The following is a 21,123-nucleotide window of genomic DNA, read 5'->3' as shown; positions in this document are numbered from 1 at the left end:
TTAGTATTGTGAGGCAAAGTACTAGTGACACCACCCAAGTTAAAGCTCTTTGGGAAAACTCTCCATTGTAACTATACCCTGATAAATAAATAGGAAAAAAACTTAAATCTTAAATTGAGAAATGTTGTGGCTCAATTTTTCATTAGCTCTGGATATCGGCTGAAAGAATGTCAAAGCATTTGAAATAATGCTAGCTTTAGAATTCCAAATTTAAGCTAGAAGCTGTGGTATAAGCTTACAAGGGTCAGAGTAAACAGAGTTCTGTCCATTTTAAGTCATTTCTATCCTCTCGTACTTCCAATCCTACCAAAGAAAACTCCCAAATGAAACTATCAAAATTTATGTATTCTTTCTTGCAGCAATAGGGGCTACAGGTTAGCACTTAACCTTCAACCTAGTTGAGCTAGCAAAGAGTCAACTAGAACTATAGCTGTGCTAACCACTTGGATTCCACTCTCCCATCAGACATCTTTGAGCTACATATAACAACAATTATTGTGTTATCCCCATAGTATTTGACAGGAAGAAGAATGTCACAGAACATGGTGTCATATTATACAGCACTGACAATAATGTGGTTCCCATAAATGAGACATAGCAAATGCCACATAGCAAAAAGGATGCATGGCAACAGAGGTAATAGGCCTAACTACACATTTTCACTGTTTCAACTACCCATAATGCTGACCTGTGCCAACTATTCCACTCACAATAAATCTTACCCCACCCTATGCTGTCTTACTGATCTAATTACATATTTTTTTGGTTTCTCCCCTACACAAAAGGTGAATAATAAACCAGGCTGGCATTAATTAAAATTGTAATTAATGTCTGTGTTCAGATCTTTGAACTCTCTGATTTTGGTGGCATAGTAAGGAGTGTCCTAGATCAAATCACTTCTCCCAAGCTTAGTTTCTTTCTTTCTTTCTTTTTCCTGAGGCAATTGGGGTTAAGTAACTTGCCCAAGGTCACATAGATGTTAAGTGTCTGAGACCAGATTTGAATTTAGTTCCTCCTGACTTCAGGGCTAGTGCTCTTTCCACTGTACCACCTAGCTGCCCCTAAGCCTAGTTCCTTTATGTGCAAAAAGGTAATAATAACACCTACCTCAAAGAACTTGTATAAGGAACAAAGGAGTGAACCAGACATGTTTTACACATTTTGAAAATAGATGCATGTTAGCTATTATTATTATGGCTTGTCCTTCATCTTCATTATTTTCCTCTTTCCTTGCCCCTCAGCAGTATATTTCTTATTTAAGAGTTTTGCTTGTGCATGGATGTATAAGCATTATATTTAAATTTTTTTAGTTTTATTTTTTATTGAAGCATTTTATTTTTTTTTTGGTTTAGTTATTTTTATTTAAAAAGCTTTTTATTTTCAAAACATGTGCATGGATAATTTTCAACATTAACCTTTGCAAAACCTTTTGTTCCAATTTCCCCTCCTTTTCCACCTCTTCCCCAGATGGCAAGTAATCCAATATATGTTAAACATGGCAAAATATATGTTAAATCAAATATATGCATATATTTTATACAGTTATCTTGCTGCACAAGAAAAATCAAATCAAACAGGAAAAATTGAGAAAGAAAATAAAATGCAAGCAAACAACAAAAAGAGTGAAAATGCTATGTTGTAATCCATACTCAGTTCCCACTTTCTTTCTGGGTGTAGATGGCTCACTTCATCACAAGATCATTGGAACAGTTCTGAAACATCTCATTGCTGAAGAGAGTCACATTCATCAGAATCGATCATTATATAATCTTGTTATTGCCATGTACAATGATCTCCTGGTTCTGCTCAATTTACTCAGCATCAGTTCATATAAGTCTCTCCAGGTCTTTCATCTTACTGATCATTTCCTATAGAACAATCATATTCTATAGCATTCATATACAATAACTTATTCAGTCATTCTCCAACTGATGGGCAGCCATTCAATTTCCAGTTTCTTGCCACTACAAAAAATTCTGCCACAAATATTTTTGCACATATAGGTCCCTTTCCCTCTTTTATGATCTCTTTGGGATATAAAGCCAGTAGAAGCACTGCTGAATCAAAGGGAATGAACAGTTTGATAACCCTTTGGGCATAGTTCCAAATTGTTCTCCAGAATGGGTGGATCCATTCACAGTTCCACAATGTATTAGTGTCCCAGTTTTCCCACATCCACACCAACATTCATCAGTATCTTTTACCATCATCTTAGCCAATCTGAAAGGTATCTTAATTTGCATTTCTCTGATTAATAGTGATTTAGTTTACTGGTTTCACTTTCATCTGAAAATTGTCTGTTCATATCCTTTGACTTTGGAGAATGGCTTGAGTTCTTATAAATTTGAGTCAATTCTCTATATGTTTTAGAAATGAGGCCTTTATCAGAACTTTTGAATATAAAAATATTTTCCCAGTTTATTGCTTCCTTTCTGGCATTGTCTGCATTACTTTTGGTTGTACAAAAACTTTTTAACTTAATATAATCAAATTTATCTATTTTGTGTTTAATAATGAGCTCCAGTTCTTCTTTGGTCACAAATTCCTGCCTTATCCACAAATCTGAGAGGTAAATTATCCTGTGTTCTTCTAATTTTCTTATAATGTAACTCTTTATATATAGATCATGAATGCATTTTGACCTTATCTTGCTATATGGTGTTAGATGTAGGCTGATCCCAAGTTTCTGCCATAGTTTCCAATTTCCCCAGCAACTTTTGTCAAATAGTTAATTCTTATCCTAGATTACTATAGTCATCGACTATTTTGTCCTGTGAGCCTAACCTATTTCAGTGATCAACTACTCTATTTCTTAGCCAGTACCAAATGTTTCTGATGACTGAGCAGCACTATATTTTAAATAACATTAGGAGAAACTATTAGATTCTACCTATAATACTGAGTTCCATTTTAGATAGCATATTTTGAGGGACATAAGGCATATCTATAAAAGGATGACTAAGAGGGAATTTTCACCACAGCATGGTAAAAAAAAAAACAAAACAAAACAAAACAAAAAAAAAACTAGTTATTATTTTACTGGAAGATGAAATTATTAAGAAAAGCATTATTATGTTAAAGAAGGAGTAGAGGGGCAGCTAGGTGGTACAGTGGATGGAGCACTAGTCCTGAAGTCAGGAAGACTTAAGGTCAAATCTGGCCTTAGACACTTAATACTTCCTAGCTGTGTGACCCTGGGCAAGTCACTTATCCCCAATTATCTCAGAGAAAAAAAAAAAAAAAGGACTACAGCTTTGCCCTACTCCACAAGGAAGAGAGAACTATTGGTGGAAAGAAATGTCCAACTCAACATAGGAAAGGATTTTTTCAAACTAACAATGGGCCAATCATGGAATAGTGTATGACTTAGAATGTGTAAGTCCATCTAATTCAATCTCCTCATTTTACAAATGAGAAAATAGAGAACCAGAGAAATGAATTAATTTGTACATGGTTAAACTAATTGGATTGCTTGTTATCTGGGGAGTGGGGAAAGGGAGAAAGAAAAAATTTTGGAACAGAAGGTTTTACAAATGTGAATATTGAAAACTATCTTTGCATGTATTTAGAAAAATAAAATACTATTAAAAATTAATTAACAAGCCTTGACACACACATTTGCAAGTAACAAAATCAGGCTTCAAAGTTAGGTCTTCTGATTTCAAATTTAGCATTCTTTTCAAGACATCAAGCTAACTCTTTTTATATAGGGTGGGAAGTTGGATTAAATAACATCAAATATCATTTCTAATTCTAAACTCTATAATTCTTAGAAGGAAAAAAATGATTTGATCACATAAAACAAACAAAATGCAGTCAGTTCTACAAGCAGCTTGCTCCCTTCTAATTATCATGTTGTATAATGATTATGCATATAATTAAATGTGCATGAGATTTTGTTTTATTTTGCAATGGTATTTTATCATATCCATGCTACAGAGATTTGGTTTATTATACAAAATGTATGTACTTGTATATATAGTCTTTTGGCAGTTACAATATTTTCCCCTTCAACAATCATGTCATGCATGTAATATAATTATTATTATTCCCCTTTTACAGAAGAGGAAACTGAAAAGGAATATGACTTTCCATAGTTAACAAAACTGGCAAATATCTAAGCCAAGATTTAGAGCCAGTTCTTATAATTTCAATTCCACTGCTGATAACTGTTCTTCATTCTTTTAGTTATTCAAAAATTTGATGGATCTGAATTTCACCAATGTATGCCTCCTTTCAGCAATGCAGAACATAATCCATCCATGCCTTTCTATCCTACATGATAGTTATTCATATCCTGCATTAAAAAAGGACAATTTAAACCCATCTCAACTTGCCAGGGTCATCCTCGAGTCCTTCCATAGATGCCAAAGGTTCACAAGAGCTACCCATTGATTATCCTAGTTCTCAAAACATAACCCATGTCTTCTGGCCCTACAGATCCTTTCCATAATCAAGTATATTCTTCGGTTGCCGAGTGCCATCTCCTAGCTGTCAGTTATTACTTATGACACTTCCTCTAGAGAGAACTGACTCTACAGAATAGATGCTATAAAAGTTGAGGCACAAGGGTCTTGATCAATATAACCAAGTCTTCGTAGTGGTAATTGCTCACCAAATTGATATGATATTGTTCTTGATGACAACAGTCTGTTCAAGTAGATTATTTGAACCCAGGAACAAATATGGATAAAGGATCTCTAGTCCTGGTCTCATAGTTTGGCTAAAAGAAATGAACACTCTTTTCAAAGTGTACTTATGAAGTATTTTCATATAGGGCTCTTTCTAGAATTAAAAGACCACTAATACAACCAGGGGGGCAAAGCAGAAGAGAATATTCCAAAAAGCTAATTAAAGCACATTTTATTAAATTTGAAATATATACAACACATCTGTGGCTCCACAGAGATAAGAAATGATATAAAAGTATACTTTATGGCATAATTATGAATGTTTGAGGAAAAGTAAAAATGAAGGAAGGTCAATCCACACCTTAAAAATATAAACCACAGAAACCAGAAACATAAAATTATTACTCCACACTCTGAGACTTACTTCATATAGACATAAGATATTTGTTACATACATATGTACACTCATATATAAAATATAGTCATTACTAAAGCTGATCACTGTACAAATATGAAAATAAGTCTTTTATTTTAAACTTTATTTGCAAAAGTAAGGCTGGGAATTGGGTTGATACAAATCACATTAAGTATTAAATGAGAAGAAAAATGCATTTTGTGAAAAAATAAAGTAAAAATGATGGAAAAATGACTCCTTATAAGGCATTTTCCTATTCAAATGCCAGGATTCATGATTTTAAAAAAGGATATAGTATAACATTGATGTGAAGTATACACATTCAGGTATGTATTTGCAAAAAGAACTAAAGAGATAAGGATAAGTTTATTAAGTGCAACTTTATGTCTTATATTTAAAGCCTTGAACAAATATGTCATTAGGTGTAAAAACAACTTAAGTTCATTTACTTCTGGTCAAATCTACATCCTTATACTGATCCCCACATTTGTGGAAACAGGATTGTTGGTAGATTTGTCATATTTCAACAGAATTAACTTCTAGATGTTGTTTCACAATCCGATCATGTTATTAGAATTTTTCATCTAACTCCTCTTTGAATCAAGTTGTTCATTTAGCCCTGTGGCCATATTTTACTTTTGCTAATAATGAATGAGTAAGATGACTTTACAAAAAAACAAGAGAGTAAATATTTCTAATAAATACAATCTTATTTACAGACTATTAGACAAATATGAAGAGACATTCCCTTGGAAATAAATAGGCGCTATAAAATAAGGTGTATTACATCACACAGCTTGGGATGATGAACATCCCAATGATATGCAAAAATTTTAGGTCATTTTATTTACATCACCTGCATTCCATCAGTAGTTCAACATTGTCAAAAATAAGTCATACCATTGGAGGGCAAAAGAATAGCAGCTACATCTTGGCTTGTCTAGACTAGTGAAAAATAAAATCAAAAAAACTAAGACATTTATACATAAATTAAAGACAATATGACACAGATAAGACATCTTATTTGACCAAAAATTTGCTCTTATGCTGATGCACCATTTTCAAAAGTAGACTCATTTCTTAAGAACTAAATCCATAACAGCACATTAAAATTAAAAATAAAAAATAATCTTATACTGCATCAGAGTTAAATCAGAGCTTATTATTATCTCTTAGTTAATATACCAAATTTCTTGTTAATGATAACAGTTTTCTTTTTAATTTTCTCCACAAGCCTTGACTCTACTTAAGTCAAGATCTTTCTATAAATAAGTAAATTCAGCTCTATATAATAAATAACAGATGAAGATCTAGTTTCCCTTTTTTAATATCCAAGTTGAACTCTATAGATAGATGAGTCCTATAAATGTAAGGATTTTTCAAATCAATTGTAAAGAAAATCCTAAAATCACCTTATTCAACCATATTTACCATAAGATTGGATGTGTTTTCTCCACCACACCATGGTTCACATATTGAGAGTTGTCCTATTTCCTCTCATAAACATCAAAAAAAACCCAAAAAACCCGAAAGCTATATTCATTTCTAAAGAAAGGACATGTGCTCTTATGGTTTTCTAGAGTGGAAATGAGAATTATTACAATTCATATATACTCATAATGACAAAAGGATTTTTAGCCACCTCTCTATATTTTAAAATAAGACATACTGTTATGAACCAATTTTAAAACCCTGAAAAAATTTAGATAATATCTTTAAATATCTATTGTATCTAATATGATGAATATAAATAATACTAAAATTGGGGTATTTAAATTTTCATGAGGGATTTTTATGAAACTATTGAAAGTTTCTAATAAGCTAAGTATAAGTTCAATCTACCAACACAGTTTTTTTTTCTATAACACTTTCAATTTTTAAAGTGCAGAGTGACATGTCCAGAAAATCACACTTTTTTTAGAAGTTTGCTATTTGAAATATTTCCCATTAAAAATTTATGATTTTACTTACTATACATAGTATTTTCTAATATAGTAAGGTATTTTTCTTCCTCTACAGAAATAGTTCACATGAATAAAAATGTTTTCTCTTTTTAAAAAAATCCATTGCTTTTTAAAAAAATATTGATATTTCAATTAATAGCATAGCCTGAGACTGATATATCAATCACTTTTAACTTTTAATAAATACTTCTCTTTATTCTTAACAGTGAGAAAATAATACTCTTGCTATATCAAAATAATGAGTTGCTGGAACCCTTTGTAATATAACTAGAAGCTATAATATTTCTAAAGGATATAGGTATGATAAATCTTTCTTTACTTCAAATCATGACATCACAGGTATATGGAGTTGGAGATAATTTAGACCAGCACTGTCATTTCTTTTTTACTAAATGAGGAAACTGAGGCACCAACACATTAAGTAACAGATAAGTGTCTTAAAGGTAGTAGCAGGATCACAAATCTGATTCCCAGACCAGGGTTATTTCCACTACTTCAGCTATTTAAATATGCCAAAATATTGTTGGAAGTGATGGAAAAAATTTTTATATTAAAAATATATTTAAATAATTTCTTTGCTAGTTCTGATAGGAGAGTAATGCTACGTAGTCTTTTCTGAAAAATAGTTAATCTAGTAAAATTGTATTAGAACTTGACTACAGAATGCCTGCTGGCCAAAAAAAACGTAAATAGAAATCAATTTTTGAATTCCCATAATCACATGAGAAAAAGGGGCAGAGTGAGCAGAGGCTCCACAATGAGATGAAATACACCACTGTATAGGACCTATATTATATTCTAGTTGTCAGCTATATATGCCATGCCATTGCTCATGATAACAATGATGTTGAAAAATAAAATTTCTTAGGTCCAAAATTTTCTGATTTAACCATTACAGCAATTCTTCATCTGTGTTGACTTTTTTGCACTTGGACCACTCAAGTTGGTAACTGATTTGCTGTCATCATCATCATCAGCTCTTTTTCTCACTTCCCTTAAAAAAAAATCACAGAAAATCTAAATTAACAGAATTCACTTTTATTTATCTAAGGGTGCAAATAACAATGAAAATCTAATATCCAAAGCAAAGGTAAGTTTATCTGTAATTTAGTGTTTCTTTTATATTTTTTCAAAAGCACTACATAACTTGTAGACTGTACAACATGTTATTTAACATTCATCTTCCAGAATCTCCCTACAAGAGAAATAGTCCCTATGTGCTAATCATACATACATATATGTGTGTATATATATGTGTATATAGATACATTTACATGTATATAAATGAAATGGGTGTATATGCACAATCTAACTCAAAGTCTTTATTTTACAGATGAGAAAGTGTACCCTCTATCTAAAAATAACAGGTTACATTTCAATGGTATATTTAAAGTTTATAAAGTATTTCCCTTTGCAACAATTCTATGAGTATTTAGTGCAAATAGTATTATCCTAATCTCAGAGTTTAAAACATTCATTTATGGCTATACACCTTATTGTATTTCAAACACATGCCTTTTTGATGCCAGTTTCTGAGCCTTTTGGAGCTTCATGACACTAAGTCTCCATCTCCCAGACAATTACCAAATACTACTGCTTCATTTTTTTCTTCTCCTATAAAACCTTTGTCTGTGAAAAACATGGCATTCACCACATCACTTTGCTGCTCAAAAAGTTGCTATAGATTCTTCCATTTCACTCTCTGGGATCTAGCAACTATTTCATATCCTGAGCCCTTAAGACTCTCTCATTAACTTGGACAGACATGTTTATATGACTTCACATTCTACAACTCAAAAAAATCTTCTGTTTTAATTAGACCAGGCTCCTTCCAGTCCTACAAACATAATATGTTCATTCCTCAACTCCTTTACTCATTCTATTTATTATATGGAATGCTTTCACTATCCCTTCTCTCTGGATACCCAAAGCTTTCAAATCTTCTAAGACATAACTTATCCCATACCTCTTCCATAAGCTTTTGCCAACTAGCTTAACTCTCATTATTCTCTATTCTCTGTCATCTTGTGATATTTACAGTATATAATTTCTAACATGTAATCATATATAGATATTGTTTTCCAACTGTTTTACCTTCCTCATTAAAATTTTAAATAAATTATATGTCAATCAATGAAAAAAGCACCTTTAAGTGCTTACTATAACTTAAGCACTATGTCAGGCATTGGAAATACAAAGAAAAATTCACATATTTCCCTGCCCTCAAACAGCTTATATTCTACTAGGAAGATATACAGTTATCCCTTCCACATCACAACTTTCCTCACTGTGGTTCTGATATATTTCAGGTCAGCATAAAAAATTAAATGGGAATTTTTTAGGAGTTTTGCAGAAGTCACAAATGACATGTGAAAGCCAAGAAATGACACAGAGTTTTTGACCAAATACTTAATCCAAATTTTACTGTAAGGTACTGTTAAAACAGCCCATGAAAGTAAAAGAAAAAAATTCTGACACTTCTGATATGAAGGGAGAACAAAAAAATTTTACATATATTTACAGATCTCTATAGTGTCATACCTTTAGCCACCATGTGGAAAGGATAACTCTAAAATGTTCACAAGTGAAAAAATATGGTGTATATGGAAAATAAATACACAGAGATGAGAAGGACAGGAGACTAACAACTGGGAAGATTATGAAATATCACATGCTGAAGCAATTGAGTTGAAAGTAGAAGGGAGTTCCAACTCTTGGAGATAATAAAAGAGTATTCAATGAATGTGATGGCCAAGAAAAAGCATGGAGATAGAAAATGGAATATTATAGAAAACATCAACTGGGCCAGTTTGGCTAAAGTATAAAGTGTGTGAGGGATAGAGACGCATAATTACTCCAGAAAAGAAGACTAGAGCCATATTAGTCAAGTACTTTTACAAAGGAGATTGAGAAGAATTGGTCAAACAGTAAGGAAGACAACCCTGGCAGGGAAATAGATAGTATCTGGGGAAGCTAGGTTATGCAGTTGATAAAGTTCTGGAACTAGCGTCAGGAAGACATCCTTTTGAGTTCAAATTCAGCCTTAGACACTGAATAACTATGGGATCCTAGGCAAATCACTTAATCTTGTTTGTTTCAGTTCTCATCTGTAAAATGTGGTATAGAAGGAAATGGCAAATTTTTCTAATATCTTCATTAAGAAACCTCAAATGAGTTCATGAAGAGTCAAACACTACAGAAAAACAACTCAACAACAAGATAGTATCCACATACTTTAGAGACTTAACTCTTTATCAGTTAAGACTGAGAAAAGGCTACAGAATCAGAAAGAGCAATTTTAGCCTAGCTCAGGAATAGAAAGTATACTAAGAGATGTTACAAAGTGAGGTGAAAAACTGGAAGCAACAAATATAGGTAAGACTTTTTCTCAGAACTTAGCTAAGGAAAAAAAGGAGAACTAGGGGAGAACTATTATGAGTGCACAATCCAATGAATGGTTTTTGTAAAATAGAGATTTGAGTGTGTCGAAGATCATTATATTTCTCTTTGGCATCCAATCAGAACTCAGCATATAATAAATACTTTTTAAATTGAAGGTCACTGTTCACACTTAAAAAAATAGAGATGTGTGACTTTTGCTTTATTTCCCTCAGTACAATTAAATAAAGGTATACTTAATTTTAAAGACACGATATTTTAAAAATTCAAACAAAATAGCTAAATCAGATTATTAGAATATATTTTATAAGAGAATTCCCTTTAAGCTCTATTGCAACATTTAAAAAGATTCAAACTTTAAAATGTTTATTTGTTCATAATCCTTCAAAGAACATATTATAAAAGGCAAAGCCCAAATTTTGAATATTTTACTTATACAAAGATGTAAATATGTAGGATTTGAACACTAGAATTTTCCTAGAATTCTCCACATCCAAATTTCAACAATATTCTGGCAATAACAACATTGCCAGTAAATGAGCTAATGGTTAAGGAAAATGTTCTACCAAACATCTAAAGAAAGACCATTTCTTGGAGATTGTAGTTTTTAGAATATGATGTTTCCAAAAACAAATATTGTAAAATAAATTACAGCTTCAATAAGTCATTCCTGGAGTTTCTTGCAAAACAAATCCAAAATCTCAAATGTTCCAAGGCCTCAATAGCAAACAGATTGTAAAGTAAATTTCATGAAACATCTTGTAAGAATTAGAGTAGTACATTCCATGGCTGTGGAGTTGAAAATTATCTGAATGATTCATTTGGTGGTCCATAAAATGAGAGTTTGTCATAAATTATGAATAGGAACCATCTAAAAACTATAAGTCATTTTCAAACCCAGATTATATCTCTACTTTATGGCACCTGCCTCTTTAAGTCTAGTTATTTTGACAAGCACATGTTTAGGGCACAGATTATCAAGTGGAATCATGCCCAATGTCACTGGTTACTATTGCAGGAGGTTTTTTTTTCCCCTTCACTCCATCTCAACAAAAGAATCCACATAAACATGTTTTAGTATGCAACCAGAACAACTCAGACCGAAGGACTTTAAATCAATAGAATATGAAAATGGTGGGTGGAGGTAGGAAATCTCTAATACATGAATCACAAGTAAGTTTTCTGTCTCTTTGAGTTGTCTAAGAGTTTTAATTGTCAGTGTTATTGTCATTTGGCCATGAAATGATGGAAATAAAAGATGTCTTGTGATACATTAGTTAGCAAAACATCTATGAATACCAGGTGTTTTAAAGCAAATAAATATAAGCTAGTTTCCAAGCTGTAAAAAGTCATTGCAGGAACTGATTAAATATGCTATATCTATTAGTAAATAGCCAAGAAGGAATCGGTCTTTCCTATCTTTATGGTATAAAAGAAAATAAATGCTGTTCTCTGGATGTGACTAGGACACTTTTGGAAGTCTCTTACCTTTAGCAGGATCCCAGAATAAATTTTTGCATATTATTTTACTACTCATTCAATGATCTCTACTGTATTCCTTCAATAAAGTCCTCCTCTGATATGTCATGTTGGCTTGGAAGTGATACTCAAAAATTATGTCAAGGAATTACAAACAGGTCCTAGACCAAACTTGTAAAAGAATTCCTCCACAGGAATAGTCTAAATTCAAATAATATGTCCGTCACAGAGCTGTGAACACTCCAATAAAATAATAAAAAAATTAAAAAGTAACTTGAGAGGGAGGGGTTTTATCTTTTTGAAGTTTTATCCAGGGCAACTAACTCATGGAATTATCTACTAAAACACAGAAAGCTTGCAATTTACTTAAGCAGGAGTCCAAAAAAGCATTAATATTCTTAACTGTTGAGTACCTAAAGTATTAGTATCTAAAGTATTACCTAAAGACATCAACAAAAGTAGACATAAAGCCTTCAGCTATTAAGTGTGTTCTCTAAGACAGTTTCTTCATTTGAGAATTTCCTAGATCATTGGAATCATAATTCCAATTTTTTTCTCCTCTAATTCTGTCACACAATAAAGCACTCTGGAAACTGTCATTTGTTAATTAAGCATAGCCCTAAAGTAAAGTTACTTCTTTCAAATCCTTAAAGCACAATGGTACCAAAATGACTAGAAATAGTAAGCCATTTCTCTAAAGAATAGCTCCAGGATAAACTAGAATCACAGTTGTTTTTTTTCCCCTTGGTGGGATACAGTAAACATTTAATTCCTGCTGACTTGACCTTAGATGTCAGTACAATCCACAGATGAGGAAGCATCCACAGAGATTAAGTGTCCAAGGTCATTCAATTACTTAGTGACAAAGATGGACTAGATCTAAAATCTACATTTCCCATACCACATCATACATTTGTGCCCTAATGTATATAACATAGTACAAAGGAACAATCCATTCTCCATTGAATCAGTGAAGTGTTTTTCCTAAAATGCAGATATTATCATATCACTCCCCTTACCCAATGAACTCCAGTGGTTTCCTATGGTCTTCAGGAGCATATATGCCCTGGCATTCAAAGCCCTTCCTAATCAATCCCTCTCCTACCTTTCCAGGCTTCTTAACCTACTCCCTTGAGAAGTACTCTTCAATGACTGTCTCCTGGTTGTTCTACAACAATATCTTCCATTTCTTAGCTCTGGGGATTTTCTCTGACTATCCCCCTCTCCCATGCCTAGAATACTCTCCCTTCTCCACTTCAACTACTGATATCATTGACTTCATTTGAGTCCAAATTAAAATGCAACCCTGTACAGGAAGGCTTATCTAGCCCATGTCAATTCCAAGGCTTTCACTCTTTTAATCATTCCATATATATCCCATATAAAGTTTGTTTTACATATATATATATATATATATATATAGATATCTATATATCTATATCTATATACATATATGTAGATATTTGCATGTCTCCCCAAAATGTTGTAAACTTTTTGACAGAAGAAACTATCTTTTACATTCTTTTTTAAAATCCCAGAACATATTTAACAGAGTGCCTAACACATATTAGGCATCTAATATTTTTTTTTCTTTTTTATTGTAGTAAGTTTATCAATAAATGTTTATCCAATTGAACTAAAAATGTACTCTCTTTGGGGAGCATGGAATAGTTTACCTGTCAGATCTATGGATAAAGAAAGGATTCATGATCAAATAAAAGAAAGATAGGATTATAGATTGTAAAATGGGAAATTTGATTAAATTAAATTAAAAGGAGTTTCTACAAACAAAATCAGTACATCCAACATTTGAAGAAAAGTAGAGGGTTGGGAGGAGAGAACCTTCGCCATAAATTTCTCTGAATGAAGCTGCATTTCTTAAAAAAAAAAAACTGAAATTGATGAGAATACAAGTTATTCTTCAAGTGATAAATGGTGAAAGGATATAGTGGACAATTCCGGGAGTTAGTTGCCCTAGACAAAACTTAAAATAAAATAAAATGCAGATTTTTGGCAAAAAAAAAAATCAAAGCTATCTATAGTCATAAAAAATGCTCTGTTATTATTAAGTAGAGAAATGCAAATTAAAACAACTATAAAGTATCACCTTACATCTATCAGATTGGCTAATATGACAGAAAAGGAAAACGATTAATGGTGGAGGGGATATGAGAAAATGGGCACAGTAAAACATTAGTGGTGGAGTTGTAAACTAATGCAACTATTCTGAAAAGCAATTTAGAACTCTACTGAAAAGGCAATAAAACTGTCCTTTAACCCAACTTTATCATTAATGGATCTGCATGAGAGTGAGAGTAAAAGAGACGGGGGTAGGGGGAGAGGGAGAGACGGGAGAAAGGGAGGAAGGAAAGGAGAGAAAGAGGGGAGGGAGGGAGAGGATAGAGGGAAGAAGGGAGGGAGAGAGAGGAAAAAAGGAGGGGGTGAGGGGTAGAGGCAGAGAGGAAAGGAGGAAAGGGAGGGGGCAGGAAGGAAAGGTAGAAGGAGAAGGAGGACAGGGAGGGAGGAAATGGAAGCCTAACTCCGAAAAATATCAAATGGCTCAGCTACCCTCTCCAGTCAGTTTTGGTTGTGACTTTTTTTCAAGTCCTCTACTCTTTTCAGGTTTTCCCCTTCATTAACTAGTTATATAGGAGGAAGAAGTTTTATAATCTCTATTCCCCATTTTTACTTTCAGACTCTTTCCCTTTGCTCCTACTCTGGTCTTCTTGATGTTTCTCAAACAAGATACTCCAACTTCTGATTTGAAGAGTTTTCATTGGCTGGACCCCATGCCTAGAATGTTCCCCCCCTCCTCATTTTTACCTCCTGGCTTCCTTCAACCCAAGGTAAAAATGTCATCTTCTGCAGGAAACCTTAATTTTTTAAAGAACCTCCTTAATTTTAGTTCCTTCTTCTGTGCATAATTTCTTATTTAGTCTGCATATAGCTTATTAGTCATAGTTATTTGCATACTTTTTCCCAAAAAATATTGTGATTTCCTAGAGGACAGGAACCACCTTTTGAATTTCTTTGCATCTCCAGTGCTTAGAATTGTGTCTGGCACATAATAGGCCCTTAGTAAGTATTTATTGATAAGTATTTATTGACTTACTTCTGACTGTTCTGTCTTCTTTTAAAGGTTCATTCCATACATCTCTATCACCTTGTACAGATCCTTGTTGTTACAACTGATTAGCCTTCAGGTCACTCCCTTTTCCTTTCTCCAGTTTATTTTTTATATTGATTTCTAATTAAGAAAATCTATTTTTTCTCCCTTCAAACTCTTACTGCATTGGGAAAAAAGGAAAAACACATTCCTTGTAATAAAAATACATATATAAGTAAAATGAATTCCCTTATTAGCTAAGTTCAAAATTTATGTTTTATTCTATACCCTGAATCCATTATCTCTCTGTCACAAGGTAAATGGGATACTTCATCACACATCCTCTGAAAACATGGATGATGCTGCATTATTCAGCATCAGGCTCAGTTTTCTTCTCTTCCCCAAACCCCACCCCCATACCACTCATACTTGATATTTGAATAGACATGCGAGTCTCCCCTTGAACTCCCTGTTCTCAAGGCCTATTACTTTCAATTCCTATCTTTACCACATCTTAGTCAATGACAGGGTAATCATATTTAATTCTATCCATCACCTGTAATTTTCTACTTCCATGACCCTGAACTTTAAAATTACCTACTTTGATAATCATTTCTTATTCTTTCATCTTTCCCTTTTTTCTCACTTTTTCTAAATCTATCATCTTCATCACAATTGTTAGTCCCAATTCCTCTCTTAGATTGACATTCCTGTTCTTTCCTCTCCCTATGGAACCTTAAATCTGTGTTTAACCAATTCAAACCATATACTCTCTTTTTACCAGAGATACTGATCCTCCCTGAAAACCCCATATACTACTAAATAACAAATGTTTATTGACTGGCTATTAAAGAAGATACTGTTTTCTTTAATCTGGTGTAAAAGCTTGTGCTAACAAGGACACATTCTTTCCTTTGCAACAATTTAAGCATCCTCCTTTATTATAATGTTCCCCTATATGTGCAACACTTGCTCTTGACAAAACCTCTTTGCAAGAAACACATCTTTATCTTCTCTTTTTAATCTCTGAAGAGGAGAATGTATCTGAATGTCAATATATTTTGTAACATATATACATGTATATGTGTGTATGAATGTAACATACATATACCATATGTGTATACATTATGTTATGTGTGAGTTTTATCTGTTGATGTCACACACATAAGTCCATCATCTACTCATGGTGTTTGACACACTTTTGAGCAGAAACAAACTGCAATTTACCTGTCTGATTTCATTAGACGTATGTGAGTAGTAACAGAACCCTGAAAATTCTAGCAACATTTCCCTTTCATTTTTAAATTCCTAGAAATAATCACTACACGTGCTACTTCCACATCTACTCAAATGCTTGCAAAGAGGCTTCTGACACCATCCCTTGGCAAAATTGCTTTCTCCAACAAGACTAACAATATCAACTACTTAAAAAATGGCTTTTTTTTTACTCTTCATATTCTTTGACTTTTCCAAAATTTTTATGTTGTTGACAAGCCCCCTTTTTTATATATGCTTCTCTACCTTTGCCTTCTTCTCTGCACTTCTCCCATCCAGTTCTCCTATCTGTTAAATATTAAGGGTTTTTTTCAGTTTCCAAAGCTTTTTGCTTTTCTCTCACTCTCAACATTTCCCTTGGTTACCTCATTGTATCAACATGGTTTCAACTATCTCCACACAGGTAGTCTACATTTAGCTAATGGTAATGTCCCTCCTGAATTTTAATTCTTCATCAGAGATTGTCAGCTAGACATCTCTAATAGGCTCTAATTCCTATCAATACTTCAAATTAAATATATCAATAATAGAAATTTATTTTTCTCTAAAACTTACTACATTTTGTATACATTCTATTTATATATCTACTGTGTTGTCTCTCCCATCAGAATGTAAACTCATAGAGGGCAGGAACTGTTATGCATTGTCTTTGTATTTCCAGCACTTACCATGCTTTTCCCCAAGGAAACCTGGACTCTGCCCCTGTTACCCTGATCTCTGATAGGTGAGCTTTTTATCATAACTGAACAAGAAACAAGCGTCCATTTCATTTCCCAGGCATTCCAAACCATGCCAATTCACACATGCCCCATCCTCTTTGAGTATTATCTTTCTCTATTAGAATGGAAGCTCCTTGAGGACACAGACTGTCTGGATATATATCCCAAATGCTTAGTCTAGTGTCTGGCACATAACAAATACATAATAAATAATTTTCCATACATGTGTAGACCTGGCACATATTTTTATTGGTGCTATTTAGCTCAGTCCTGTCTGACTCTTTATGACCCCAACTGGGTTTTTCTTGGCAAGGGTACTATACTGGTTTGTAATTTCCTTCCTCCAGATTTTACAGATGAGGAAATTGAGGCAAAGAGGGATAAGTGACTTACTTAGGGTTACACAGGCAAGAAGTGTCTGAGACTGCATTTGAACTCAAATCTTCCTGATTCTAGTTCCAACACTCTATCCATTCCACCTAGTTACCTAGTAAACACTTAAAAGATATTGATTGATGGATAGATTGATCTTGAATATCTCCATTTCGTTGAGGCCACTCCCATCCTTCTAACCATCACAGCCTTGACTCTTCAGACTTACTCCATATATCTATAATCAGTTTTTAACCCATCATTTCTATATACATAAAAGCTCCAAATTCCATTCCTCCATATCAGTAGTGAAGATTCTCATCAGCATCTATCTGGCTTACTGCAACAGCCTAATAGTTTATCTCTCTGCTTCAAGACTCCTTTCTCTGATCTATCCTGCATTTAGGTACTAATATAATTTTCCAAAGACAGAGATTTACGCATATCATGATTCTGCTCAAACTGCTTAAGCTAAAGCTTACAGATAAACTCCACCTTTTGGCATTTAGTACCCTTCCCAATCTAGTTCTCCAACTTAGAGCCTCATTGTACATTAATCCCCTTCACACAGGCTATAGTCAAAACTGACCTAATAATTTATTATACTCAATATTCCATTTCTCATTTCTGTGCCAGGACACATTATCCCCAGGCATAGAACACAGTTCTTCCTCACTGCTATCTCCTAGTCTCTTTTAAAGCTTAGCCAGACAACAACTTCTATTGGGACATCCCTAGACTCCCTAGCTACCCCCAAAATTATCTTATATGCTAATGTACTGGTGTTCTATATACATTATTGTGTACTCCTACAGAATATATAACTAGCTAGAATTCACAGTGGATAGAAATGGCCAGATTTGAAATTAAGAATTGAGTTCAAATCTGGCTTCAGATATTTACTAGCTATATGACCTTGGCCAATTCGCTTAACTTGCCTTGGTTTTCTCATCTGTAGTATGAACTGAAGAAGGAAATGACACACTGCTCCAGTATCTTTCCTAAGAAAACTCCAAATGAGGTCATGAAGAGTCAAACGTGTCTGAAACAGCTGAACAACAGTAGAATATATGCTCAACAACAACAACAACAACAACAAAACTCTTTTTTTTGCCTTTGTATAATCATAATTAGTAAAAACTTAAGAAGTAAAAATTTATTGATCGATTCCTTCTACTTGGATCTAGCCAGGTTATTAAAAAAAAAGGAAATTATATTTTTAAAAATGTCATGAGACATAAAATGTCATATTCATCAGATCTTTTAAAACTCAACAGTATCAAAGAGAACTATGTAATCTAGTGGAAATAACATTATTAGGATTGAAGAAACCTAATTTCTAACCCCAATTCTTTCTTTAACAAATAGAAGTCACTAATTCCTTTAGGCCTCAGTTTTCTCATTTTTAAAATGGAGGGAGTAGATTTAGTGATGAAAAAGCTTTCTTCCATGAATCTTTAAAGGTCTGTGACCAGCATTTTAAATAGTAAATACCTAGAATTAAGTGGCTACTTACATTAAATTACCAGCTTAAAATAGGTTAACTTGTTCGAATTGTGAATATATTACCAGCAGAAATTTTTAATCAAAGAAAAGATAATGTCTCTGAAAATCTACAAAGCATCTTCAGTACTGAACTTATATCTTGCTAAGTCTACCATTTAAAAACAATAGTCCTGATCTCATTTTTATCTATATTTTAATTTTAAAATATTTAAATTCTTGAGAGTTGCTCATAGACCAAATTTCCTCTCCATAATGGTTCTCTTCATTAAGTAATGTCTCCCCAAAACTAAGTTGAATTTGATATGGGTAAAAGTATTGAAACTAACAGTTAATCCTGTTATCTCCCCAGATTTTCCAGAAGAATTAAAATGCTTAAACTCAAACCTATTAAATTTAACAATGACACTTTTATTATAACAGATCAAAATTAATATCACTTTCACAGATTAATAATTACTCAGAAACAGTTTTGACAAAGTAGCTTCAAAGTGGCAAATCAGTAAGACAAAATGTGGGGTAACAAAAGGAACATTGGCCTAGAATCTAGCAGACTTAACAATCTAATCCTAACTGGTTAACAATCTGTGTGACTTCAAGCAAATCACTTCTCTGGTGATTTTAATTTCCTCACTGGTAAAATGTGAAATAAGAAAGAACTTTTAAGGGCTTCTCTCCCTCCCCCGATCTAGCATGTTCTCTGAAAACTGCTGTTTTTTTTTTATTTTTGGAATACTAAAATATGTCATAATGGTTGGTTGTATTCATAATGGACTGTTGTATTCAAAATCAGGTTCCTGGAAATGAGTCACAGAAGTCAACAATTAGCTTTACAGTGACATTTTAAAGAAATGTCAACTGTACCTCTGATGCACCTGTTTTGCTTGGCACTGAAAGTTATTTTTTAATGCTACCTATTCTCATGAAATACATGTTTATTTACTCCTTTCCTGCGATCACAAGAGTTTTCTAATTGATATTATAATAGATGGTTTAGGTCAGGAAGTTTGACCTAAATACAGTTAAAAACAAAATCAACCAAGCATTTGTTTTTCAAAAACAAGGTAGATATTTACCGTGCCAGATGAAGAACAGCTTCCACAACATTGGAACCTTCTTTAGCACTTGTTTCACAGAATAAGGCACCATAGGTCTAGAGAGAAGAAATACATTAAACAGTTATATGGAAGGCCATGTCTTTCTAGGAATTTTAGCATTTTAATCAAATAAATGCTTAGAGTAACTAACATTATTTGAATACATAGTCATAACTTTCTTATTTCAGTTTTTAAGAGATGAGTCATAATTTTCCAAAGATTTTCTAAGACTCTGAATGTATGAGAGAAGACACAGTTAATATATGGACTATGTGCTGGAATTAAGTCTGAGTGCTGGAATAAAGTTTGAGAAGAAATAAGTACAAATCCAGACTTAAAAAACTTAACAACCATGTGACCTAAACAAGTTATTTAACTTTACTTGGTCTCAGTTTTCTTCATCTATAAAATGAAGATAATTGTACCTATCTTTTAGGTTATTGTTAAGGATCAACTAAGATTATGAGTGTAAAATGTTTTGCAAACATTAAAATTATATATTTGTTATTATCAATATTAAAACCTTTATTATTGATGATAATGATGTTTACAAGAAACCAATGATCTTTTCTTGGACTTTAAAATTCTCCATCCTAGCATTCTCATATTTGAAACCTCAGGATTACTTCAGACCCATTCTCTTACTGTCATGCCATATACCTCAGCAACTGAGAAGTACACTCAAAAATACTTCCACAACATCTCTTGCATTCATTTCCTCTTCTTAATGCCTACTGTCAAGATGCTATTATATATAGTCTCTCATCTGAATTACTGAAATAGCTTCAACATATTTGTTTACTCTCTCCCCAGCTCTCCCCATACACTCTCCCCAACATCCCTCCTCATTATCAGAAGCAAAACAATATTTCAATAAATAATTAATAAGAATTTATTAGCACCTATGTGCCAGGCACTGTGCTAAGTGCTCTTTCACAGAATCTGGAAGTTTGAAGAGACTGACTTATGCAGGAAAAGAAAAGCCAACAATAGCATGTGACACTGACCATCCAATATCTATCTGTAGACTTCCAAGGAAGGAGAATCCAGCACTTCTGAAAGCAACCCCATTGTACTCTTGTATCCCAATACCTAGTACAGTATCAAGCACACATCAGGTTCTTAATAAGTCCTAATTAGTTGATTAGAATAGCTTTAATTGT

The 21,123-nt window shown here is 33.1% G+C and overlaps 1 protein-coding gene across 1 annotated transcript in view; it reads right to left on the bottom strand.

Annotated features, from left to right (window-relative positions):
- Positions 1 to 4,806: 4,806 nt before the first annotated feature.
- The window catches only part of RASEF (RAS and EF-hand domain containing), a 101,114-nt gene continuing 84,797 nt past the window's right edge, over positions 4,807 to 21,123 (bottom strand). The window contains exons 16-17 of the mRNA XM_031945482.1: positions 19,940 to 20,016; positions 4,807 to 8,004 (exon numbers count right to left, since the gene is read on the bottom strand). Of these exons, the coding sequence (XP_031801342.1) occupies positions 7,896 to 8,004; positions 19,940 to 20,016 (186 nt within the window). The 3' untranslated portion in view covers positions 4,807 to 7,895. The remainder of the gene's footprint in view (positions 8,005 to 19,939; positions 20,017 to 21,123) is intronic.

This window comes from Sarcophilus harrisii, chromosome 1 (genome assembly GCF_902635505.1).
Source record: "Sarcophilus harrisii chromosome 1, mSarHar1.11, whole genome shotgun sequence".
Lineage (NCBI taxonomy): Eukaryota > Metazoa > Chordata > Mammalia > Dasyuromorphia > Dasyuridae > Sarcophilus > Sarcophilus harrisii.
This window is presented reverse-complemented; position numbering and strand designations above follow the sequence as displayed.